The sequence below is a fragment of the Neophocaena asiaeorientalis genome, unplaced genomic scaffold (genome assembly GCF_003031525.2).
Source record: "Neophocaena asiaeorientalis asiaeorientalis breed wild unplaced genomic scaffold, Neophocaena_asiaeorientalis_V1.1 scaffold138, whole genome shotgun sequence".
In the NCBI taxonomy this organism is placed as follows: Eukaryota; Metazoa; Chordata; class Mammalia; order Artiodactyla; family Phocoenidae; genus Neophocaena; species Neophocaena asiaeorientalis.
This window is the reverse complement of record NW_020172632.1, coordinates 6305762-6332520: the sequence shown is the minus strand read 5'-3', so window position 1 is coordinate 6332520 and position 26759 is coordinate 6305762. Positions and strand designations below refer to the sequence as shown.

At 40.8% G+C, this 26759-nt stretch overlaps 2 protein-coding genes across 3 annotated transcripts in view; both read left to right on the top strand.

The window, feature by feature from the left end:
• Positions 1-4326, top strand: part of YIPF1 (Yip1 domain family member 1) — a 34935-nt gene extending 30609 nt beyond the window's left edge. For both annotated transcript variants that reach the window (XM_024739319.1, XM_024739318.1), the window contains one exon: positions 4149-4326. The gene's annotated coding sequence lies outside the window, so the exon portion shown is untranslated. The remainder of the gene's footprint in view (positions 1-4148) is intronic.
• A 13026-nt stretch (positions 4327-17352) lies between these two features.
• NDC1 (NDC1 transmembrane nucleoporin) overlaps positions 17353-26759 on the top strand; it is a 45225-nt gene continuing 35818 nt past the window's right edge. The window contains exons 1-5 of the mRNA XM_024739350.1: positions 17353-17534; positions 19015-19135; positions 21698-21799; positions 24651-24825; positions 25972-26110. Of these exons, the coding sequence (XP_024595118.1) occupies positions 17385-17534; positions 19015-19135; positions 21698-21799; positions 24651-24825; positions 25972-26110 (687 nt within the window). The 5' untranslated portion in view covers positions 17353-17384. The remainder of the gene's footprint in view (positions 17535-19014; positions 19136-21697; positions 21800-24650; positions 24826-25971; positions 26111-26759) is intronic.

Genomic DNA, 26759 nt, shown 5'->3' with positions numbered 1-26759 from the left:
GGTCGTTGAGCCTGCGCGTCCGGAGCCTGTGCTCCGCAATGGGAGAACCCACAACAGTGAGAGGCCCGCGTACCGAAAAAAAAAAAAAAAACCACAAGCCATGAGGAATAGCTAAAAATAAATAAATATTTAAAATAAGAGGCTAAAACAACCTTTAAAAAAAACAGAAAGATACTCTTCAAAACCTAACCATAGTGCCATAATCACATCTTAAGAAATAATAACTCTTGGGGCTTCCCTGGTGGGCCAGTGGGTAACACTCCATGCTCCCAATTCAGGGGGCCCAGGTTCGATCCCTGGTCGGGGAACTAGATCCCGCATACATGCTGCAACTAAGAGTTCACGTGCCGCAACTAAGAGTTTGCATGGCGCAGCTAAGAGTTTGCGTGCCACAACTAAGGGTCCGCATGCCGCAACTAAGAGTCCACATGCTGCAGCTAAAAGATCCCACGTGCCACAACTAAGACCCAGTGCAGCCAAAATTAAAAAATAAAAAATAAATATTTTTAAAAAAGAAATAACTAATATCAAATACATTTCAGTGTTTGAGTTTCATATTGCAATTGGGTGTTGTACCTCTTAAATGCCTTTTAAATTATAGAGTCCTACTCCATCTTTCTCTTTCCCTTTGCCACTTATTTGTTGAAAAATCATTTATCCTATAGTTTTTCACTGTCTGGATTTTGCTGATTGTTTCTCCATGGTATCATTTAACATATAGCTCTGTCCTGTTTTCTGTGAATTGCTGGTTGTATCTAAAGGTTTGATCAGATTCAGATTGATTTTTTTTTGGGCAAGATTACTTGATATGTGCCGTAAAACCCTTCCATCCATAAACTCATAATGTCTAATTATCTCTCTGTCTTTTTGGTATTAGTAGCCATTAATAAGCAATGCCTAGACCCATTAATTCAGTAGGGGTTTCAAAATGGTGATATTTCAGTTCTATCTTTCCTTCTTTCTTTATTTACTAGAATACTTCTTTACTAAAAATTTCCCTTCATCTGTGTGGTTCCGGTGATACAGTTTATATTAGAAAAGCAAGATAAATGATTTTTTTCTCTTTATTTACCTGCTTTCAAAATAGTAGTTGGCTCGCTAGGATCTGCAGCAATGACCAATTAGTTTCAGTCCATTGCAAATACTATGCTTATTGATGCTCAAATTGTCCTGTATTTGGCCACCGGGAGCCTCTTCAGGTTGGTCCCCGAGTCCTGTCGGCACAACCCTAGGAGTCTCTGGTAACTGCCTTGTTATCTGTTATGACCAAATGTTCTAGGCTCATTTTGGACTTTTCCTGTCCCAGACCCAGACTGAGCCATTTTTCTAAGGAGTCCTGGTCCATTCAGGGAAATAGTATTTCCAGGTCACAATTTGGATGCTAGAGTGGTGCTCACTGCAACTGGCTTAGTCATTGTTTTCAGGCCTTTTCAATGTTCAGAGCTAGGAAATATGATTGTTGTTTGCTTGATAGAACATACGTTGTGAGTTCATACTGATACTTCCAATTCCTGTTTAGTACAGTACTAAACTGCTTGTATCTTATATTCATATCTCCTTTCTCCTGTGCTGAGGATCTCATTTCTCACTGACACCATCAATGATAGAATTGGGCTATCACATAAGTACTTACTTGTTTTATCCCACTGTGCACTTAACAGGGATCTAGTAGGAAAAGTACCAAACTACCTCTAACTACTGGAAATGTTACTTTAAAATCTTTGAAGGGAATTCCCTAGTGGTCCAGTAGTTAGGACTTTGCACTTTTCACTGCCATGACCCAGGTTCAATCCCCAGTCGGGGAACTAAGATCCCGCAAGCCGTGAGGCGCAGCATAAAAAATAAATAAAAAATAAATAAATAAAATCTTTCAAGATTTTTTTTTTAAGTTCTGGAATATGCTTTTCCCTCCCTTGTCTGCTTGGAAACTTCCTATTTATTCTTCAGGGCCTACTTCAGATACTCTGTCCTTGGTGAAGTTTTGCTTTACTTCTCCAGGTAATATTACTTACTTATTTCTCTGGGCTATGCTACAGTTCTTTGTATGTTTCTCTATTGTGGCCATTTTCTTATGAACCATAACTTCATAGACTGAGGGTTCCTTGAGGTCAGAGATTTATTTACCAATATAGCCCCAGCACTCAGCAGGCATTTGGGGAAAGCTTGATTTTGAACAAGCAAGGGTTATATACATACCATGTGGCACTCAAAACTTTCCTGGGATCATTTGCCAAGCTATTTGGAAACTCTTGTTCATTCATTGAGGACCTACTCTGTGCTAGGTGCTGGGCTACTGGTGAACAATGGAGATAGGTTCTTACCTTCCCAGATTTTACAGCCCAACTTTATATCTCCTGCATCACACAGACTAGCAGACCTTGCTGAGTTAAAAAGAAAATCATGAGTTTGGGAACTTCTGATCGGAACACCCCAGATCAGGCAATGGTGATACTGTCCAGGTTTGGTTGCAGGGATGGGGCCAGGAAGGGAGTAGGGCATGCCACAGGGGGCCACCGTGGTGGGGAGCTAGAAGTGGCCAGGGAGGCCTTACCCTGGTCTTAGGCCTGGAAGTGGCGAGGGAACCCTGGCTGATGGTGACATTGTGGGCCAAATCTTTCCATATTTATGAAAATAAACCTTTAGTGCCTGCCCTGTGGGCTGGTTTGTCCCTACCTTTACTTAGCATTTCAGAAACCGGAGCCCATGTTTACCAGAAGGCCAATCAGGACTTTAGGTTCTTTCACTCCAGCAAATTACAGCATCCACCCTTCTCCAACCACTTTTCACAGCTATTTTGTTGGCAACTTTTCCCTTTTCTAGAGCCAGTGGATTTAGGCAGATCTCCCCTGCCTCAGCCTCACCTTCATGGTATGCTTAAATGCTGACACTGGTTATGATATTTCCCCCGACGAGGTCGCCAGGGAGACCTTAGGCGGAAGGCCATGCATTAGGGACCCCTCTCTGCCACATTCCTTAATCTCCCCTGGATTTCACCGTATCTCTAGCCTCTTTTTCCAAGTTCCCGTCTCTTGTAAATCCTCAACTAGGTGTACCAACAGATGCCTCAAATTCATTATGTTCAAAACTAAACTCATCCCCCCAACAACCAGATCCTCGTTCATTTTCCTGTCTCAGTGAATGGCACTACCATCCACACCGCCTCTGATTTCAGACTAGGTTAGATTCTTTATCATACCCTCTCATGGTACCTTATAATCGTAATCACATAAATAATGTTTTATGTATTTGTTTACTCTGTAGTTTCCCTTGCTGGACTGTAAGTTTCTTGAGAGTTAGAACCATGATTGCCTTATTCATCGTATCTGGTGCCTGGCTTGTGAGTCCTCCATCAATATTTGTTGGATGAATTAAGAAATCTACCTGGTCACCCAAGCTAGAAACCTTAGCATAAGTGTAGATTCCTCCCTCTTATCTTCCACATCTTATCTGTCAGCAAGACTTGTCTGTGCTACCTCTGAAATATTTCTCAAATCTGTCCTATCAGTACCATACCCAGCATTCAGGACCTGATCATCTCACATTTAGACTATGGTAAGAGCTTGATGGGTTTCTCTGTCTCTCTTCTCCTCCTTCTGATCCATCCTATATGTAGCCATAGGGGTCTTTGAAAATCTATAAATCTGATTGTGCTTTTGACTGCATCACTCTTCTACTTAAAAACTTTTTTTTGGCCTCCTGTTGTCTAAAGAAAACCCAGACTCCCTGGATTGCCATGATCCATCCCTAATCTGTTTGTCCTGCCTCATATCCTGCCATTGTCCCCTGTATAACCATATGTTTCAGCAACCACAAACAGCTCTCACTTTCCAAATCTTTTTATGTAAAAAGATATTTACTTTTATCTTTCCTCCTCTAGCACCAAACACAGATCAGTCACAAAGAAGAGAGAAAGGAGGATGGCTGAAGGTAGCTTTGGGATGTGTATCAGAGAGTCATTGGGTTTCCAAAGAAATAGAGGAAAACTTTTTTAAATGTCATTTTCTTCCGTGGAGCCTATAAATCAGGGCTCAAGGCTCTAGGTTTAGGGAGCTGGTGGAGGCAGACTGCTCTGGTGTTGAAGTTATATCTCTAAATCCTTTCTGTACGGGGGCAACTTGATCTTGAAAGTTACTCTTTTTGTTTTTCAGTTCTCTTCAGTGGGTTTTGGAGTATGGTTCTTTCGGACATGGCATCCACTGCAGGAAAGCAGAACGACCAAAGCGCAGGAAAACGGATGGAATGGCCCCAACCCCCAACATCTGGGGGGTGCCACACTGAAGCCTAATCACCTATTTAACAAAAAAAAATTAAATATTGTTGAGTTGAGACGTGTCATTCAGCTCTTCTCTCTCACTGTCACTTGTCATTGTGACTGTGCACTGGTTTGGAGAGAAATACGAGGGGATGGGTGAGGCTGCTCAAGTGCCCTGCGCTTGCCTCTCATGGTCATGTGGTGTGCTTCACGTTAGGTACACCCTTAATCCCTGAAATGGATCCATCCTAACTTGGGTGTCTTTTCTCTGGATCGTGTACAGATTACCTAGGTGAGCCTCTGCTCCCCTTGCCATCCTAAAGTGCCCAAAGAGCATGAACTTTGGTTGGGATTCATTGGGAAGCTGAAAATTTGTCTCTGGTGACCTGACTCTGGGCAACTGAACCTAATGGTTGCAAAATAAATACAAAATACAATAATAATAATAATAATGTCTGTGTCTGCACTTCGTGACTTTGAGCTCAGGTTCTTATTTGATGTTTTATCTTCAGCCTGCCAGAGGTTGCTGGGAGTCTGATTTAATGTGCTAGCTGTTGGAGTGCGGGGGTTAAAATGGACATCCGAATTTTTCTTCCTCTAAGCATGGAACAGTGTGTTTAAAGGACATGCTTACCTATAACCTATTTTGACATACAGATTTTAGAAAATTCTTTTAGTGCCCTTTGAGTGCCTCTTCAAGGTGGTGTGGCTTCCTGGCTAGAGACCATGAAAGGGAGAAACCAGTGACACCTCAAAGATACTTGTTTATACTTTGTGTCCAAAATATACACCATCTGGGGCTTCCCTGGTGGCACAGTGGTTGAGAGTCCGCCTGCTGATGCAGGGGACACGGGTTTGTGCCCCGGTCCAGGAAGATCCCACATGCCACGGAGCGGCTGGGCCTGTGAGCCATGGCCGCTGAGCCTGTGTGTCTGGAGCCTGTGCTCCGCAACGGGAGAGGCCACAACAGTGAGAGGCCCACGTACCACAAAAAAAATAAATAAATAAAAAAAATATATACACCATCTGGGAGGCTTAGCTTCTTCTAGGTCAGGATTGCTGATTTCCCACTGTTTCTGTTGTCCTCTTCAGGACAGGAGTTCCCCATGTATTTCTGAGACAACTACAAAGACACATTTGGACTTAAAAGGATGATCGTGCAGATAAAGGAAGCGGCACAGAAATTCAGGCTACAGTGACTTAAGGTCACCATGGCAAACGTCCCATTGAATGCTGACTGTCACCCCCATTACCTTATTCAACAAATATATATTGTGCACCTACTATGTGCTGATCACCTTTCTAGGTACTGGGGCAGCGAACAAAACAGACAATGTCCCTGTTCCCATGGATCTGACAGTCCAGTGATCCCTGCTAAGGGATCACCAGCCTCAGCCTCACCAAGCCAGCCATTCCTCCTGAACCGCTCCTGCTGTTAGAAGCGCCTCTGTGGTTTTCACTGATTGGTCCGAGCTCCAACCCTGGGCTCTCAGATCAAAGTCTGTACTCCTTTCCCTTTGTTAACTTCTGATGTTTGAAAGCAACTGTTCTGCACACCCTGAGTCCTCTCTAGCTAAATATTTCTTTGGTCTTTAAGGACTCTTCAAAGAACTTGGTATTCATACTTTCCAATCACCATCTGAACTGGTGCTCTGGCTCGCTCTTTCTTTAATACTTAACTCCTGCTGCCCAAGGCAGTGATTCTTATACATGTGCATCTGTGCATTCCCCCGTACAAGCCATCTGCAACCTCCCATTCTTATCTTTTACCGAAAGTGACAGGATTTTTCTCCTATTGAAGAATAGAAGCATATTGTGAAATCATATATATATATATATATATATATATATATATCTCAGTATATAAGGTTTCTGCCCCAGTTCAGTTCCTGACACAAAGCCCCTAAAGCCCTTGTGAATAGGGGTGCTAGAGAATCTTTTGTTCTAATATTTGGTCTTTGACCCCACTTCCTGACAGAGAGCCCTTAAGACCCCGAGTGATAGAAGTGACTGACAGAGCTCCTAAATCCTTTGGAATTTCCTGGATAGTGGAGCATTTTTGGTTCTAATTAGGAGACTCTTGGGAGCTCCTGGATGCGGCTGGTCACCCGAAAGACCAAGCCATGATTAGAAGCTTGGAACTTTCATCCCCACCCCCTATTCTCCAGAGAGAGGAGAGGGACTGGAATGGAGTTACTAATCAGTCATGCCTATGTGATGAATTCTCCATTAAAATCCCAAAAGAATGGGGTTTGGAGAGTTTCTGGTTTGGTGAATACATCCATGTGCTGGGAGGGTGGTACACCCCCAACTCCAGATGGACACAAGCTCCTGCACTTGGGACCCTCCCAGACCTCACCCTATGTATCTCTTCATCTGGCTGTTCATTTGTATCCTTTAAAATGTCTTTTGTAATTAACCAGCAGTAGTAAGTTAACTATTTTCCTGGGTTCTGTGAGCAAATTATCAAACCCAAGGGGGTGGGGTCGTGGGAACCTCCAATTTATAAGCCAAGTCAGACAGAAGTCATGGGTAACCTGGGGACCCACTGCTTGCAATTAGCATTAAGACCCCTTAACCTGTGGGTGTGCAGTAACTGCAGGCAGTTAGTGTCAAAATTGTTTTGGGTGGAAAACCCCACATATCTGGTCTCAGAAATGTTGTAAGTGTTCAAGTAAAGAAAAACAGGTTTTTTTCCAGGCACATATAAATATCTGATTTTGAGGTAGAAATTAGTTACTACTAAGTATTTTTAAGTTTGACATGACTTGTACATTTTTCCAAAATTATGTTTAGAGATTCTATGATGCAGTGGTCAGAATTTAATTTTTTTAAATTAATTTGTTTATTATTTATTTTTGGCTGTGTTGTGTTTCCGTTGCTGCGTGCGGGCTTTCTCTATTTGTGGCAAGCAGGGGCTCTTCTTCATTGCAGTGCACGGGCTTCTCATTATGGTGGCTTCTCTTGTTGTGGATCATGGGCTCTAGGCAAGTGGGCTCAGTAGTTGTGGCTCATGGGCTGTAGAGCGCAGGCTCAGTAGTTGTGGCGCACGGGCTTAGTTGCTCCGCGGCATGTGGGACCTTCCCAGACCAGGGCTCAAACCCGTGTCCCCTGCATTGGCAGGCGGATTCTTAACCTCTGCGCCACCAGGGAAGTCCCAGAACTTAATTTTTAAGTAAAGATTTTAGGCACAACCAGCATCATAAATTACCACCATCATCTCGTGAAAGAGAGGACATTAAAATGTCAAATAATCTGGAAGGGCATAATCTCAGTACTAAAAGTTTGAATAAATTTAGTTTATGAAAAACCGACTACATTCATTCTTTCTCACCTACCAAGTACCAGTGGAAACTTCATGAACGAACCAGCATCACCCTTTTGGAAGCCACTGCCCTTAGGAACCCCACGTAGCCCTTAAGAATTTCATTCAGCTGTAAAAGAACCCAGAAAAGCAGTGGCTTAAACAAATTAGTAGTTTTATTTTTCTCATGTAAATAGAACTTTGGAGATAGTCCCAGGTAAGTGTTGCTGCTCCATGAGGCCATCAGGGACTCTGCCTTCTATCTTTTTTTCTTTTGCAGTCTTTAGCATTAATTTGTCATCATCTGATCCCAAAATTCCTGCTTCCTTCTCCAGCAAAGTGTAGGCAGTGAGGAGTCCGCCTCTAAGCCAAAAACCTGTGTCATATTTCAGACCCATAGGCAGTTACAAAGCTTTGCCCACAGGCCTCCCGGGAAGGTACATAGCCTGTGCACTGCACTCTCTGAGGGGATTTGCAGTCAAGGGCTCTGGCCCCATCCTGCCATCACCCCAGTCTTAGCCCAGGCTCCTTATGTGGAGAAGGGGGAGCCTAGCCATGGCCTCTCTTAGGTGTCTCTGCAGAGACCAACTTACTGGCTGTTGGAGGGGGGAGGGGGAGAAGGGGGCGAGAGTGGGGCCTTGAAATGTTTCCTCCACTCTGACTCAGTATGCAGTACTTTTTCACTCCTAGCCCTTCCCCCCTCCCTTCTCCCTGCCTCCCTGGTCTGCAAAAAGGCAGGAGCCTTTTGTTCAGGGATCCTTCAGCAGTGAGACAATCCTGGCATCTGTACTAATCCACCTGACTCTTGCCTGGCACTGTTCCAGGGAGAAAAATGGAACATTAGGGGAGCCAGCACTTTCTCCTGTTTAGTCTCTTGCTTATACTGTCACAGTAGATGATTAAATCCTTGACCGTTAGTTTCATTTTTACTACTCTATACAGATGCCTAGCAGCTCAGCTCAGCTTTTGGCAGGAAGAAAGAAGGGAAAGGGCAAAAGGGGTTGGTTGGCCAGCTGAGTTGATCTGCCTTTTGGTGAGCTTTCTCCAATGCCCCACTGATATCTTATGCTTATATCTTATTGGTCAGAACTGGATCATATAGTCATCCCTAGCTGCAAGGGAGGCTGGGAAATGCTTTTTATCTGGGCACACTGCCACACTGCCACCCAACCAGAATGGGTTTTATTTATTTTTATTTTTTAATTTATTTATTTTGGTTGTGCTGGGTCTTTGTTGCAGCAGGTGGGCTCCTTTGTTGCGCCTCACCGGCTCCTTTAGTTGTGGCACGTGTGCTCCTTAGTTGTAGCAGATGGGCTCCTTAGTTGTGGCTTGTGGGATCCTTAGTTTGCAGCTCACCGGCTCCTTAGTTGCGGCACATGTGCTCCTTAGTTGCAGCTGGCGGGCTGCTTAGTTGTGGAATGCAAACTCTTAGTTGCGGCATGCATGTGGGATCTCGTTCGCTGACCAGGGATCAAACCTGCGTCCCCTGCATTGGGAGGTGGATTCTTAACCACTGTGGCACCAGGGAAGTCCCCAGAATGGGTTTTAGATTGATAACTATTACATCTTGGAATCCTCTACTTTTAGAAAAGTTAGTAGATGGTGGTTTGTCCATTGTCTGTCTGATTTCACTGGTTGGCATTATATAAAGAATTGAGAGAAAAGCATTCTGGGAAGATAGCAGTGGCATTTTTTAATCTCCCTGAATTCCACCATTAAAAAAAAAACAAAACAAGCAAACAAACAACAACAAAAAAGCCACAGAGCAATTGGGATAGCAAAACCAAAACCTATGGACATCTATAACAAAACTGGGAGACAAGATAGCACCACAAACTCCAAAATTCATGTAGGTGGAAGCCACTGGTGGCTCGAAGACTTGCATGGTATCAGCATTTTTGTGGAAAGAAGCAGGGGAAGCAAAGAGTGTCTGAGAAATCTGAAAATAAGAGAACCCCAAAATAGGTACTCCCTGGAAAGTACAGTGGGCCAATAGGAGAACAGCAGCTGGAACTGTGGGGGGCAGGGTGTTGTACAACCCTGCTTGCAGCTGATGAGGGCAAGGGGTCCAAAGTAAGGACTGAAGAAGCTGGAGCAGCCCTGGTCCTGTGAACCCTCAAAACCAGACGAAGTGTCTTTGTAGGACACTTTAGAAAGCCACAAGGAATATACTACAAATAGGGTAGGCCAGGGATATTTTGGACAAAGGAAGGGGAAGTCCAAATGAGAGTTGGGGAGGGGAACAGAGCCAGAAGATCTCGGAAAGTATGAAGCCATACTTCTTCTGACCACTTCATGGAAACATAGACAAGGAAGCTGTAGAGCCTTGAATTTAGCAAAGCTATCCTAACTCACTCCTCCCCACTAAATGTGGAGGAAAACTAATTTCATCTAAAAATGAGCAACAGAAAGGACTGGAGTGAAATCTCATAATGAAGTTATTATAAGAAAAATGAGAACAAGGAGCAGAAAAACATCCTTAATGAAATAAAGCATCCCAGAAAGATATGCCCACAAAACCAGGTAAAAACTGTAACAGTATTTCAAAATGAGCTGAAGTAAATTAAGGAAACATTACAAGATATAAAAGAAAAGTACAAGTTAGAATTAGAAAGCAAAAATTAGGTAATCAAACTTAGGAAAGAATTGGAAAGAAAAGGGAAAATTCATCTTACAAGTGAAGACTGAACTAGAAGGAATATAAGAGTAACATGGTTTTTGCACAACAGATAATGCCTTAAGGGAATAAAAAGTGAAAAGAAGGAAAAAATTTAAATTCCAGAATGAATAAAGAGAAATCTGAGAATTCAAGAGAAAATGACAAATATAGAAGATAGGCAAAGATATCTAAAATTGTATTACACAAGTCCCTGAAGGAGAAAAGAATAGTGGGGCAATGAAGGAGAAATAATATATTTTAAAAATCTATATAAAAGAAACTTCCCTGAAAAAAAAGATTAAAAAGACTCGAGATTGCATATAGAAAGGGCACACCTTGTGCCTGGGGAAATCAACCCAGAAGATCAATACTGAGACATATTCTAGTAAAATGAATGGATTTTAAAGAAAAACTATTTGGGGCATCCAGGCTAAAAGACAAATTCACTTATAAGGGAAAGAAAATCAGACTGTGATCAGACTTGAAAACAGCACTTTATGTTAGGCGACTATAGTGTAACAATATATCTAAGACACCCAAAGAAAGGAAACCAAACCGACCGACTTTCAGGTGTGAAGGCCACAGACAAAATGTTATCAATATGGAAGAACACAGGCACTATTCTCATGAGACCTTTCAGAGGCATCTTCTAGGGAACATACCTCAGACAACCAGACTAGTGAGACATTGACATAACAGGTGGTGAGCACTAAATATACTTACTTGTATAACTAAAAATAAGTGATGGTTATAAGGGAAAGAATATAGTTTTTAATGGTTATGTGCCCTTAAAATAAATATACAGTATAACTAACAAAATAGAAAGAGAACAGGGAGAACATTTGTAAGAGGCAGACAAAGCTTGCTGATTGCCTTATAGTTATTAACCAAAATATTTCTTCCAACCCGGGGCTGGAGAAGAAGGGGAGGAGGAAGAAGTTACTAGATAATGTCAATATTGTTCATAAGAGCAAAAAATAGACAATAGTTGCCTTCCCCAAATAGAGGGGATTAAAGATGTAATACAGAGGAAATGATTAGAACAAAAGTACAAACTTTTGTAAATATTAAAACCAAAAAATGAGTGAGCAAGCAAATAAACAGACCACAGAGTGAAAAATTATTTATATAAAAGAGTTGAGGGCTTCCCTGGTGGCGCAGTGGTTGAGAGTCTGCCTGCCGATGCAGGGGACACGTCAAAAAAAAAAAAAAAAAAAAGAGTAGAAATTTTCACATAGATGTGGGTGTGAATCCCTGCTTCACTTTACCTCTGTCTCCTTGGCTTCCTCTGTAAAAGTCTATATATATGTATGTAGACTTAAGTGCCTGGGAGCACATCTTATTTATATGTGTGTATGTATATATATATATATATATATACACACACACACATAATATATATAATTGATCTTGAAGGGCAAGTGTGAGAATTAAATTTATATAATATGATTTTCAGTACCCAGTATATAATAAGGGTGCAACCAAAGCAAGATCTGTAGCCTTTTCAGCAAGGGAGGGGCAAAGCTAGGACTTGAAAGTAGGATTGTCCGGCTATGAAGTTTGCTCTTTCCCTACTGTGCTCCTCAAGGCAGCACGTATCCACTGAATGGTGGAATTACAGGATTTTTCAGAAGGAGAGATTCCATGCTTCATGGAAGACATGGCATTCAAAGACATAGAGTCCAGCTTAAGTAGAGGCATGAAAGAGAAAACAAGATGTGTTGGTGAGGAGGTGAGGGGTCTGTAAGAGATCAGTTTTAGTGTCTTAGACCTGTCCTCATCCTTTTTCAAGGACAACTTATAAATGAAAAACTGATAGTCAGTTCTACCAGATGTATTAGTTGAGAGTATGGTTTAGGAGAATGAGTGTCTAAAGATAGGAAGGTCCTGACGGCAGCGACTCTGCTCTGATGTACACCCCCGGGGCCCAGCACAGTGCGTGGCCTACACTCAACCTATACTCATTGCTGAGTAAATGCTGGTGGGGTGAATTAATAAGGTAATACCTGAAAGATAAACCAAGTTTTTCAAGGAGTTTTCAAGCCCTCATCAGGTAACTGTATTTATCTACTCGCTATTTGTATCATTTGGGGTAGGTTAGATTATTCTACAGTAATAAACAACTCCAAAATTTCAGCAGTTTAAAACAAAAAGTTTCATTTCTTGCTCATGTTACAAGTTCATCACAGATTGGCGGGGAAACTCTGTTCTCCGTAGTCACTCAGGCCCTTGGGTTGTTGGAATGAGCACCATCTCATATGTTGTTGGTCACTGTGCCAGAGGAAAAGAGAGCTCTGGAGGGTCTCTCAGTGGCAATTAAATCTTCCACCTGTAAGTGACACGTGTCACTTCTGCTTACAATTCATTGGCCAGAAGTGTCACATGGCCATACCTAACTTCAAAGAAGGCCATGAAGTGCAATCCTATTATATGCCTAGAAAACAAGAGACCTGAAATGCTTGGTGAACAGTGTCAATGACCGTCACATTATCTGAAGGTGGGTAGTGGGGCTCCGTTTAGATAGAAAGGACAGCGTACACTAGTACCCCCCTTACACTTGAGGACACTGGTGCACTAAGAGGTTGTTACCTGCTCACACTAACCTGCTATTAGCAGGGAGCTAGGATTCAAAGCTGCATCTGCCTGACTCTGAAACCTTTACCTGCCTTTGATCCTGCCTTTGATCCTGCCTCTTCCTCATATACTTGGAGATGAGGCACCAAGTAGCCTCACCTTCACCCATGGATTTCATTTTACTGTCTCTGTGTCACTGGCAGAAGGTTAAATCAGACTTTGCGAACAACCCAGGCCAGTTTAAAAGGAAGAAAAAGCCATTTCTGAAGCCTGGATTGTATACTTTGTTTGTACTGTGTGGATTTTCCCTCAAGGTTCTCCCTGTCTCTTCGTTGCACTTTCCTTTGAAATATAATCCACCAAACAGCCGTCAAGAGGTAAAGCCTGGCTCCAGAGAGTGGGTATCAAAGGAAGGAGGAGGAGTTTGAGCCTCATTTTCAATTTGCTAAACCTTTCAAATTCTTCCCCAAGGCTTCAGTTTGGTAAAGGAAAAATAGTAATGACTTATGTTTATCCTGGGGAATATGTGTTTTCCATGCCCCCTTAGGAAATGTCATCAATGTGTTTTGAATTTATTTTTTGCTTGATTCATCAAAATATTGTTGCACAAGAGACTTTGGATGTCCAAAGAGCTGTCTTTTAAAATAAATGTCTTTTATTTTGCCTTTGGAAACAGCTAATCACATTTTATCAAGAGTCAGCAGCCTTCTTTCTTCAAAGGACTGAATTTAACACTAAAAGGGTTACAGATGGGGAGAAAGAGGGGTCATGTGTGACAACCACCCCCTAACATTAACAGGCTATAAGATGCCCAGGGCTATACAGTGTGAAGGTTTTGAAATGAAAACTTTAGGAAAATGATGGCTCACTTAAAAATATTAGGAAAATTTGAGCAAAAAGTAATTCCCATATTCCTTACCTCGTTGGGAGAGAGTGGTGGTTAAAAATGAGAGCCCAGATTCTTCAGGGACTCCCATTATTCATATGTTAGATCATCTTTGCCTATCTTCTTTATTTATTGCTTTTTAAAAATCCTTTTTGTTTCTTTCTTTTTTCATTTTTGTTTGAAAACATGTTCTTCCCTCTTTTATGGCATTAATCTTCTGTTTCTTTGCTCTTGAGTTCCTCCTAGTTCAACCTTCATTTCTATAGTGATTTTTCCTATATTTCTATTCTTATATTCCTATATATCTGTTTATATAGATACTCTTTCTTTTTTACAGCTATTCATAATATTTTATTTTCAGTAAGACTAGACTCGTAAGGTACTCATTTTATCATACGTGATTTTGGTATGTGTATTTACATTTTCTTTCATCTATCTCTTCAATAAACAAAATTGGCTTTGCTTATTGTCTCTATTAGGGGTCTGTTTCTATTTTGTTTTTTTATTTCTTTTTTTTGACATCTTTATTGGAGTATAATTGCTTTACAATTGTGTGTTAGTTTCTGTTTTATAACGAAGTGAATCAGTTTATTTCTCTGATGATTAGTGATGTTGAGCACCCTTTCATGTGTCTGTTATATAGATATTCTATTGCTATATATTTCCTATATTTCTATTCCTATATATCTATTTCTTCCTGGTGTTCTATATCATAATCCTGAGTTTTTCTAGTAGTAATTAGTGTTGTTCTTTCATCTTTTGTATCATTTCCTTAATTAATTTTATTCCATTTTGGAGGATTAGGTTATAGTTTCATCTATTTAGTGCATGTGTCTTTCTAGTATGCTTTTGGTGTCCATAGGGATGCTTTTAAATCTTCTTTTCATATAAGCCAAGAAAGATAAAGTGACTTTCCCAAGATCAAATAGCTACTAAGTGGCAGAGCAGGTATTCACACACGTTTATCTGACTCCAAAGCCTGTTAATCTTCTTACTAATTATATTTATCATATATTGAAAATCTACTGTGTGGCAGACAATTTACAACAAAATCTAATTTAATACAGCATCTTGCAACATCTTTTTATTATTGATGAAGAAACCAAAGCTTGGAGAGCAACTGCAGATGTTGTGGGCACTTGTGGTGGTTTCAACAGCTCTAGGGTACTAGCTCCTTAGTTCCTGCTCAACAGAAATGGTGTGGTTTTAACAGCAGTAATGGAACTACCTCAGCAGCTGAGCACTGCATGTGGGCCGATGAGCTCTAATGCAGAGGGAGTAGCATCTTCCTGATATTTGGGTAATAATTCCTTTCTTCCTTTTGCTACTACAACCATGTTCTTTCTCCCCATGTTCTTTTAGCCCTTCCAATACTTTTGTTATCAATTCTTTGAATTAAATCCCCCTTTGATTTAAATAACAAAGTTTGTTTTCCTGAATCAGACACTATCTGATGCACTTACTTGTTTCCATTCATTATTTTGTTCATTTAACAAACGTTTATTGACTACCTACTAATGTTATGGGTATTTTGGAAACAATGATTAACAAGATAGACAAAGTCCCTGCCCTCATGAAGCTTGTAGACTAGTGGGAAGAAAGATAATAACTAAGGAGTTACACAATATGATTTCAGATTGTAGTAAGTGCTGTAAAAATAGAAGTCGGTTAAACAATAAATAATTGTCTCTCTTGTATAAATTAAGTCAGAAGGTAAAGGCAGGTAGCCCAAAATAGTATGATTGCTCCTAGTAATCAAGTCTCCTTTTAGCTCAGTACTTAATTTGCCTAGAGTGTGACCCTCTTACTGTGGTTCAATATGGCAGGCAACACATCCAAGTTCCATGCAGCTGGATAGAGGAAGGGATTAAGAAAGGGGCAAAGACCACGAGCTAGCTCTCTTTTAAGGGGAGGTTTCTGGGAAGCTACCATGCAATACTTTGATTATATTTTACTGGCCTGAACTCAGCCACCTGGCTCCACTTAGCTGCAAGAGAATCTAAGAAATGTAGCCACATGCCCAGTTAAACGTGGGAGCGGGGGTGGTCTACTACTAAGAAAGAAGGGGAGAATAGACACTGGTGTAGACAACTACTAGTCTTTACCAAAGGAACTAAACAAAGGAATATGATTGCAAGTAACCTGAGGTCTGTTTATGGACACTCATTTAGAATGATTCTTCTTTTTTTCATTATTTTATTTTATTTTATTTTATTTTTAATTAATTTATTATTTTTAAACTTTTGGCTGCATTGGGTCTTTGTTGCTGCACGTGGGCTTTCTCTAGTTGTGGTGAGAAGGGTCTAATCTTCATTGCAGTGTGCGGGTTTCTCATTGCGGTGGCTTCTCTTGTTGCAGAGCATGGGCTCTAGGCACGTGGACTTCAGTAGTTGTGGCTTATGGGTTCAGTAGCTGTGGCTCACGGGTTCTGGAGCACAGGCTCCATAGTTGTGGCGCACAGGCTTAGTTGCTCAGCGGCATGTGGGATCTTCCTGGACCAGGGCTCAAACCCGTGTCCCTTGCATTGGCAGGCGGATTCTCAATCACTGCGCCACCCGGGAAGTCCCTAGAACGATTCTTTATAATCTCTCTCCACCACCAAATAGAAGGTTTCTTCATGGCAGAGACTTGATCTACCTTTCTATTTCCAGTTTGTCCTGCAATACTTCAGACTTGATTGATATTATCATGTTTTTGGAAGTGAATATGATATACAACCTTAAAACAACTCAAGAAACCACTTTTAGAAAACACTGCAGAGCAATATGTGTGATCTCAATTACTCTCACCAGACTATGAGTTTCTTCAGAGTCAATAAATCACTGAATCTGTCTTTCTAGAGTACTGAATTTTGTCTGTGGTATGTAACTGGGTGTTAAAATGTGTTAGCAATATGCCTCTGGGGATCTCACTGAGGCCTAATGCAATCAGAGAAGGATTCATTAAGTGGGACTTAGGCTGGTGAAAAGCCTTTTTTCTCACTGGCAGGAAATTAATGACAATATTTGTATAGCATTTTAGTACATCTTTACAACATCATCCGATGCCATCTTTATTTTTATCCTTATTTTATAGATGAAGAAACGGAGGCTCAGGGAGGGTCAAGATATTCCGCTTAGCAAGTGGCAGAGCTGGAGCTAGAAATCAGATCTTAAGAGACCAAATGCACCTCTAGGGAAAGAGAGTTTTTCATTTCAGTAAAATTAGTACCTTTGTGGAGAGGGCCACAGCATCCTTTGATTTCACTTTCAGGAGGTCGGTAAAGTAAGATCGGAAGGAATAAAGGCAAATCATTTTGCCAGGTCTTTCTAATTATAGAATTCTGATAATCGGCACTGTGACTAGAAGCTGCTTTATAAAAGACTACGATTCCCAGCATGTCACAAAGGACCGCTGGGAAGACTTCGACTCCCAGCATGCTGTACTTTGGAACTCCCGGTCCCAGAATGCAACGCTCCTCCTTACTCAGAGGGCCGTAGAGACTACAGTTCCCAGCATGGAGCGCCGCCCCCAGTTTCTGGCGCCCCGCCGGACCCTGCTTCGGAGAGACGTTTTGGACTCCAGAGAGCGGGCTCTGGAGTCCCAGCCCTCTTTGGGGGACGTGTCTGCGGGGCGGTTCTGGCCCGTTGGGCCCGTCCAGACGGAACCTCGAAGGGATGGGTTGGGGCCTGGGCCAGGCTTCGCCCAGGCAGCGCCTGAGACAGCCCCAATGGGGCCCTCGGGGGGCCTTCCTCCCTTTGAACTGCGGTGGCGGGTGGGCTCACTGTATCCTGTACCTTTCAGAGTAGGGGCCGCCATCACCATGGCCACTGCTGCGAGTCAGCCTTGCGCCGGCGGACCGCGGGACATCCTGTGGCGCGTGAGTGCTGCGCGCGCTGTGGCAGGCGCTCGGCAGCTGCGGGGGTCGGGCTGGGCGTGCGGGCGCTGGTCGCGCGTGCGCGCTGGACGGGGGCGGGGCTGGCTCGAGTGTAGTGTGGGGAGTGCGTGGGGAGGGGGTGACCCGAGCGACTTATTTCAGGGTTGTGGGGGGCGTCCTGAGTGCAGGCTGGTTACAGAGGGGACGGGCGTGCTAGGGAAAGTTGGTTACAAGTTGTGTGTGTGCGGGGCGTCCTGAGTGCAAACTTGTTACGGCGTAAGAGAGGGGTCCTGAGTGGAAGCTGGTCATGGTGGGAAGGATGTCCTGCATGGGAGTTGGCAGAGAATGGGGAAGAGTTGTATGCAACTCTGCTAGGTGCACAATTAATAAGTTGTTGATTACTTGGGATAAGAAGCAGGAAGGAATATCCGGAATCGGAAAGAATGTGGTATGACCTTAGCAGAGGCTGGTCTTGGGGACTAGGTGAGCAGGACAGGTATCTTGTCAAATTAGAGGAATGTGTGCACTGTGGGCCCGAGAAGAGGAGGTACTTCCTTGTTGAAGTCCAATCAACAGTTCTGCCTCCCTTCTGTGGAGGGCACAGAGATATAGGAGTAAGATCCCTTTTAGGACAGCGCTTCTACCCCAGCGGCACGGCCATCTACTTTGTATCCCAAGTTACTGAGTCTTACGTGTTCTTTACCACCTGTGTTATCAGTCATCGATGTTCTGCAGATTGTATGTCAGAAACGTGGCTGCAGTTTTGTTTTTTTTTAACTTGCTCTCTGCCACTGCCTTCCTTCAGACACTGACTATAATCTTTGGCTTGGGCAATTGGGCTGGACTGCCTCCTGTTTGTCTCCTGTCTGTGTCTTGTCCCCTCTGATCCATCTTCATTATAGCCACCTTACAGACACAGGGGTGTTTTACCTTCCAAAATATAAATCTGATCGTCACTTGTGTGCTTAAGATGCCTCAGTATCTCTTCTTGTATTCAGGCAGTAAATCTTGTGCCGCATGTGGTAGGCACTGGTGAGTCAGACATGAATACAATGCAGTAGTTGCCCAGTAAGGAGCTCATGTCTAATAAACACAATTACAATATACTGTTGGTTCCTGGAAAATGAATACACTTTCAGATATTGACATATCAAACCTAGAGAGACAAGTATAAGTTGCTGTAAAGTACAGTTGTAAACTAATTGAAACCTCCCTCACCCCTCAAAGTGTGATATTTAATGTGACATCTGACTCTGGACTAAAACAAGCATCAGTTCACTGTTATTACAAGTTTCTGGAGTGATGTGTAGTGTTACTAATAGTAGTAACCATTAGAGTTTATCTGTAGCTGCATGGACTGTGATCTGGGTGTAAATATTAGTGATCAACATCCTGTATGAAAAGATAGGATTTGCATAACTGAAATAACTGAAATAGTTTAACTGACTTCTTGATTGAGGGATTTTTGTTTGTTTAATTATAGGTTTTGGGCTGGAGGATAGTTACAAGTATTGTCTGGTCAGTGCTGCTTCTGCCCATCTGTACCACAGTATTTGTCATCTTCAGCAGCATTGATTTATTTCATCCTATACAGTGGCTGTCTGGTAAGTGATACTCAGTTTGGGGAAAACAAATTTACAGGACCCACTTCTCAACATAAAAATCGCATTATGTTTTAAATAGTTTATTTTAATTGCTGTATTGACAATGACAAAACATTCACTTTGAGGTATTCTTAAGGCATTCCCTTCCTAACATAGGCCTTTTCACTGTATAATAAGATAGTAGACACATCAGAGACTGTGTAGTATTAACACATGAACAGAAAGATCGTTAGAAGACCACATAAATAAGAACCTAATTTTGTTTATTTGTCTCTTCTATTTGGCAGCTTTATTGAAGTTGTCTTTTTAAGGAAGTGAACTATTCCTTTTATATATTTAAGAATTGTAGGTAGAAAATATGACATACCTTTTTAAAAAGTCTGTCTAAAGTTAAGAATACTTTGGGACTTCCCTGGTGGTGCAGTGGTTAAGAATCCGCCTGCCAGTGCAGGGAACACAGGTTCGATCCCTGGTGCAGGAAGATCCCACATGCCACGGGGCAACTACCCATGTGCCACAACTACTGAGCCATGTGCCTAGAGCCTGTGATCTGCAACGAAGAGAAGCCACCGCAGTGAGAAGCCTGCACACCGCTACGAAAGAGTAGCCCCTGCGCGCTGCAACTAGAGAAAGCTCGTGGGCAGCAGTGAAGACCCAGTGCAGCCAAAAATAAATAAATAAATAAAATTTAAAAAAAGAATGATACCCTGGAATCTGATACATGAAATATATTTTTAAAAATTTCTATATTGTGGTTGATAAAAAAGATGAGAAGAGAGAAAAAGAGGAAAGACTAAGGAAAATAGAGTTAAACTGAAAGATTGATGAGGAGGAAAAGATTGGAGCAGGCTAATGTTTCTCCATATCCTTGTAGATAAAATTATTAAGTTCATTAAACTAAACTATTTTATGTTAATAATAGCTACCAATTATTGCTGCCTACTGTGTGCCAGGCACCAGGCTAAGTACCTTATGTATAATACTTCTTATCCTTCCTACAACCTTGTATAATAATGACATAGCATCCCTACTTAAATGAGGGAACTGAGACTCAGGTTATAAGTCTGTGCAGAGACACAGCTAGTGAATAACTGAACTAGGATTTGAATATTGGTCTCTGACTTCAAACCTATGTTTTTCCACTCTGCCACACTAGAATTAAAAGAATAAAAAGAGAGAAATAGGTTTTGAAGTCTTTAAAGTCTTGCCTAAGGCCTAGAAGCACAAATACTCTTGAAATTCTTTTTTTCCCTCCCTCTCAGAAACAGTAACAATAAATTTCTTTTGCTTTGAAAAGTGGGAAGTATGTTGTTAATTTAATTTTTCTGAAGAAATGCCAATTTTCAAAGTTAAAAGCTTACCTTGTGACCTTTGGAGAGATATTGCTGCTAAAGAATTAAAGTCATTTTAAGTTTTTTGTTGAAACATATCAATCACTTCTTGGGTGAGTCTCACAGGTCAAATGAAATTAAGCCATAAGCCAGCACAAGAATGGCAAGTATTTCTGTAACCACCTTGCTGTGTCTGCATCACTCATGAGCTGGGCTGTCTAGTTGCAACCTCAGAATATTTCAATATTGTAATCTAGAGCCGTTACCAATTGTTCAGTATTGGCACTTGAGATAAACACTTTCTGCCATTTCATGGCCCAAGGGTATCCTAGTATCACTTTCTCTTCAGATTGGATTTGATTTATGCCATTTTTCTCATCAAATATTACTTGTATTCTTCAACTTTTGCTTCACAAAGTCTTTACAGAGAAACTGTAGTCCTTCCTTCCTTATTTCCAGTCACATGAATCAGTTCTTTCACTCTTTTAGCTCAGTGTAATGCTTGAGGAGTTTAATTGTGGATACTGAATAATATTTTTCCATAATTTTGGTCACTGAATTAAAATTTTAAAAATAATTGGTTTCATTATTAAGTCTTAGTCTATTCAACAAACATATATCCTTATTTTTATATCTCTTGTTCATGTTTTCAGGCATAATATATACGTATTTTAAGCTTGACCACATTTTTTAAATGGAATGTTGATTGTTGAACTACTCTAAAATGTGAATGTATTGGTATTTCATAGGGACATCATGATATTGTTTTAATTCGGCTCATTTGGATGATTTATGGATTATGCTATTTCTAGAAATGTTACTTTTTTCTAGCTGTAGGGACCAATTGCATTAATTAAGAAGAGATCTGAAAAATATTATTTACATTTTAAAAAGAAACTTTGTTGGTATATTACTAAATGCGGTACTTCTCTGTTTCACGTGATAAAATGTTTGCATATGGTATTATTTTGTCTGATGTTAACATCTGGGTCATCTAAAAGAAATTCTAGTATAATTTTTAAAGATCTGGAACTTGGTCCAAATAGCTCGTGCTGTATGTAGTTCTTGAGTTGATGTCCTATAGGACCCTTCAGCAGTGTATGAGTAAATTTTTAAATAAAAGATAACTTTTAAAATTATAGTTGTGGTTCAAGCCCCTTTTCTATTGCAGTATACTAAACATGACTATATAACTGAATGAACTTACTAATTCATCTCTCTTGTGTTCTAGATTCTTTCAGTGATCTGTATAGTTCCTATATAATCTTTTATCTTCTGCTGCTGTCAGTGGTAATAGTAATAATAAGTATTTTCAATGTGGAGTTCTATACAGGTGAGTTTTCAAATATTAACCGTCTTTAAAGTATCTGAATTTATTCTACTAAGGGCAGACTCAATGCATTTTGTATGTGGATGTGCACATCAGAGGCTGTATTTTATGTCAAAGTTTAAAAAATGTATACAGAATTATTATATGTGCTTTGAATGTCTTACCATAAAATTTATTTGACCAATACATTCTCTGTTTTAAAAAAAATAATTAGAACTCTTAGGACAAATATTGGATGATTCCAATTATATATATGAGGTATCTAGAGTAGTCAAATTGATAGAGACACAAAGTAGAATGGTGCTTGCCAGGGGCTGGAGGGAGAAGGGAATGGGCAATTGTTTAATGGGCATAGAGTTAATGGGTACAGGGGAGGATGGAAAAGTCTGGAGATGGATGGTGGTGATTGTTGCCCAACAATGTGAGTGTACTTATGCCAGGAAACTATACACTTAAAAATGGTTAAGGGACTTCCCTGGTGGCCGAGCTTCCAATGCAGGGGGCGTGGGTTCAATTCCTGGTCGAGGAACTGAGATCCCACGTGCCCCGCAGCACAGCAAAAAAAAAAAAAAGGTTAAAATGGTACTTTTTTTTAATGTGTACTTTATGACATACAAAAATTTAGACCTTTTAATAATTCACAGCTGGTGTTAAAGTTATAATTCAGCAGATATATTATAAAAATAACTCCTTTATAGAGTAAGAGATCAAGACCAGATGATTTCTAAGGTCCTTTTCAAATAGTGAAGTCTATAATTCTGTGGTTTTCCAACAAAATTTAAAATATCATATGTTTTGCCTTGGGAGAATCACCTGTTAGATTTCAGAGCTTTTTACTTTTTCTCAATTTCTCTCCTTGCTCTTCCTGCCGTTTCAGATTCCTTAAATCTGTCTTGAGGTAAAATGAGAAGCTTTTTCTTTTTTTTTTTTTTAACATCTTTATTGGAGTATAATTGGTTTACAATGGTGTGTTAGTTTCTGCTTTATAACAAAGTGAATCAGTTATACATATACACATGTTCCCATATCTCTTCCCTCTTGCATCTCCCTCCCTCCCACCCTCCCTATCCCACCCCTCTAGGTTGTCACAAAGCACCGAGCTGATCTCCCTGTGCTATGCGGCTGCTTCCCACTAGCTATCTTTATGTTTGGTAGTGTATATATGTCCATGCCACTCTCTCGCTTTGTCACAGCTCACCCTTCCCCCTCCCCATATCCTCAAGTCCATTCTCTAGTAGGTCTGTGTCTTTATTCCTGTCTTACCCCTAGGTTCTTCATGACATTTTTTTTTTTGAGAAGCTTCTTCTGATACTTCTTTTTTTCACTATAACATCATTCTTCTTTTTAGCTCTTTAGTACTTCCTTGTTAGATATGGTATAAAATTTCACATTGCTCTCTGGATTTTATAGTACACCCTTTTCCTTTGCTTTTCTAATCCCTCACTACTGGCTGATGGATCCCTTTTGCTATTCACGCCATCTACAGAACCCCTTGGTTTACAGCATGTGTTCTTTCACACTGTCCCATGTACCTGGGTAATCTAGATTTAGATGCCAGACAAGGGCTCTCCAGCTAGTCATTCTTTTTTTTTTTTTTGGCCTCACCATGCGGCATGCAGGATCTTAGTTCCCCGACCAGAGATTGAACCTGTGCCCCCTGCATTGGAAGCGAGGAGTCTTAACCACTGAATCACCAGGGAAGTCCCCGTCTAGTCATTCTTAAAGCCTGACTAGTCGCTTTGGCTCATTCCTTATGTATTACTTTATGCCATGCATTGTGTGGGGATAAGACATGTATGGTCCCAGTTTTCCCCAGAGGATCACAGTTAATGCTGAGAAAGACAGTAATACATGGATAGTATGGACGTATATAGAAGCATCATTTACCCAGCATGGGGAGCTTCCTGGAGGAGGTGATGCTTGAACCAAACCTTAAAGAATGAGCTGTATTAAGTAGACACGGAAGAAAAATGATGTTTTAGGGAAAAGGTGTATCATATAAAAAGGCTTAATGACATGAGAAGGTTTGGTATGTTCAGAGTATGAGTCAGAATGTAAGTCAGTTACACAGTCAGTAGGCCTTGTGGGCATTTCTGGTGGGGAGGGGAAGGTGATAGCAGCCTCTTCCCCAAACTGTAAAGCACCTAAGCCCTCTCCCTTTATACTTAATTTTGTACTTCCCCACAATCTCTTTACTTGGTATGTATCAAAAGGAGAATGTGTACAAAGATAGGCCAGGGAACCCTGTGCCAACTGATTTCAAAAGTCAGCACCCCTCACCTCCCACCCACACTTGCTTCCCCCAGCTCACTTCTGAAAACCTTTTAGGATTGTCAGAGCGGTATTAGAAATTCCCATGCAAGCATTTATTTTAGTATTCAGTGTTATCATTATTTACCTGGTTTGTGGTTTATTTTTCACAGATGGACTATATATTGACAAGTTAAAATGCTGAAATAAGGATAACTTGCTGGAGGGCAAGCACTATCTTAAAATTATTATTGTTTATTCCTTTATGGCAGTGAGGGGAGTGCCAGGGTAGGCACTATTTGAGCTATCAGGAAATCTTAATTAAAAAGAATTGAAAAATGTTAATCATACTGTACTTAGGTTTCACCTCTCTAGATCCTTTGGTTTTTCTATTTCTTTGTGCATCTGTTTGTATTGAGTCTTTTTTCAAATTATTTTAACTAAGAAGTTTTAACTTGGTATTTTTCTGTACTATACTTTACAGTGACTCTGGGTTTCTTCCTGCCCTTTGGTGTATTTGTGCAAAGATGAGAGGGAATAGTTTAAGTCCTCTAATTTCATATGCTGCAGATTATAAAGCCACAGTCACGTGTTTTGTTTGCAGTTGTGCCTTCCATTCCTTGCTCGAGACTGGCACTGATAGGGAAGATCATTCATCCTCAGCAGCTCATGCACTCCTTTATTCATGCTGCAATGGGAATGATGATGGCTTGGTGTGCTGCGGTGATAACCAAGGGTCAATACAGTTTTCTTGTGGTTCCCTGCACTGTTACTGAGAGGTAATCTTACATATATTTTTTCTAAGGGTGCTTGTTTAGTTACTAAGCCCAAAGTGACCTATATACATTAATAGTTTATGGACGTTCTTTACTTTCTGGACTTCAGTAAAAAGTGCTTTTTTATGTACAATCGAATGTTTTTGATGTTTTATGTTTGTTGAATTCAACGATTTTATTAAACCATTTATTTTGTACAAGGTACTGTGCTAAATGCTGTCGGATTTGTTAGAATGATTCACACATGGACTGTAAGCTCCTTGAGAGCTCACAACAGTAGGGGATTTAAGACCTGGACGCAAATAGATGTAATAGGAGAGAAATAGGAATGTATGAGAAATAGTGTTTAGTAGGAAGAAAGTGAAATGTGCAGATGAAACATCTGGGGCTTCAGAAGGCAGGGAGGAATCCACACATGGCTTCTAGGAGGAGGTGGTGTTTCGGTTGGGGTTTGAAGGAAGGACAGTATGCGAAGAATGAAGAAAAAAATTTTTAATAATTAAAAATACCTTCTTCAGTAGAGTACTTTTATAATTTTGAAACTTACACAGTTCTTGACCAGATGGCATTGATGTAAATTTCAAGTTTATATTCTGACTTTAAAAGTCAAAAAAGTAATCTTCAGTTCTCTGTTATCCAGTGACTTTAAGACAGTATTCATGATTGCTACTGAATACTTGATTTCCTTTTGTCCCCCAGTTACATTATATAAGGCAAGTTTTTTTTCCTAATGCAATAAATTTTCTTTAGTGAAAAGGATCCCCCTGAGGGATTGCCTAGTTCTAAGAGCAACACAGAGAGAAGCCCAAAGTTACAGCATCTCTATCAGGTTATAGCCTTTATTTAGAATTCTTCAGTCCAGATGCAATTTACCAACTCATAAGCACCATTGCTTACTGTCACAGGGGACTTTCTTACACTTACCAGATTTCTGGAGGAGCAGAGCTAGAGCATTAACTAAAGGTCAAGTTCTCATGCATCAGGGAAAAGGGTTTTGTTAATCTTTTGCCCACACTTAACCCCTTTTTTTAGAATTTGGGGCATTTCTTAAGTAATTAAGTCAAAGCTTTGCCTTCAGTAAATAATAAGCCTGAAATAGTAATATGTGTCCCTGACTGTTGAATTAATAACCTAACTTTTCCTCTTCAGCTTAGATAGCCCTGCTGCACAAACCTGCTTAAATGAGTATCACCTTTTTTTTCTGCTGGCTGGAGCATTTATGGGCTATAGCTATAGCCTCCTGTATTTTATTAACAACATGAACTATCTTCCATTTCCCATCATACAGGTAAGCTATGATTTGAGCATTACTTTATGTCAGAATTTGGCAGAGTTAAAATTGCCTTGGTGTTTGTATATATAACTGGCATCACCTGATTAATTCAAGATTTGATCAGCAAAACTTAGGACTGAGATCCTCAAAATGCCATTTGGAGAGTAGATCTTTGTCTTCATGAGACTTCAGTGTCTGTTTGAGAGCTGCAGTTGCCCTTCCTGCTGCCACTCTCAGAATACCTCTTTGCTCCACTCTTCCCCTCCCTGCTAGGTAGTGGCAGTTGCTGTGACCTAGCAGGGCTGGGGGAGGATGATGATGACATTCATGCAAAGTACCTCTGTGCAGCTGCCAGCGTCTTTTGGAACCTAAGAAGCTCATAAGCTTGAGAATGTACAACTAAGTATAGAATATGTCAGTTACTGTCTCAAATCCTTTTCAGAACAAGGCTTGATGTGCATAAATAAAACAGTTTTGACTGGTTTGAGTGGGACGGGTTTTAAAAATTCTACTAGTTTGGTAGGAGCTGACTCTTCCTCTGGCAGGAGAGAGAAAGTTCGGTTGAGATTTTTCCGGTGCCATCAAGGCTTTCCCCAGCCTGTTGCTGGTATTCTTGACTGTGCTATTATTCGCTTCATTCCTGCTCTAGGGCATGCTGAGGACG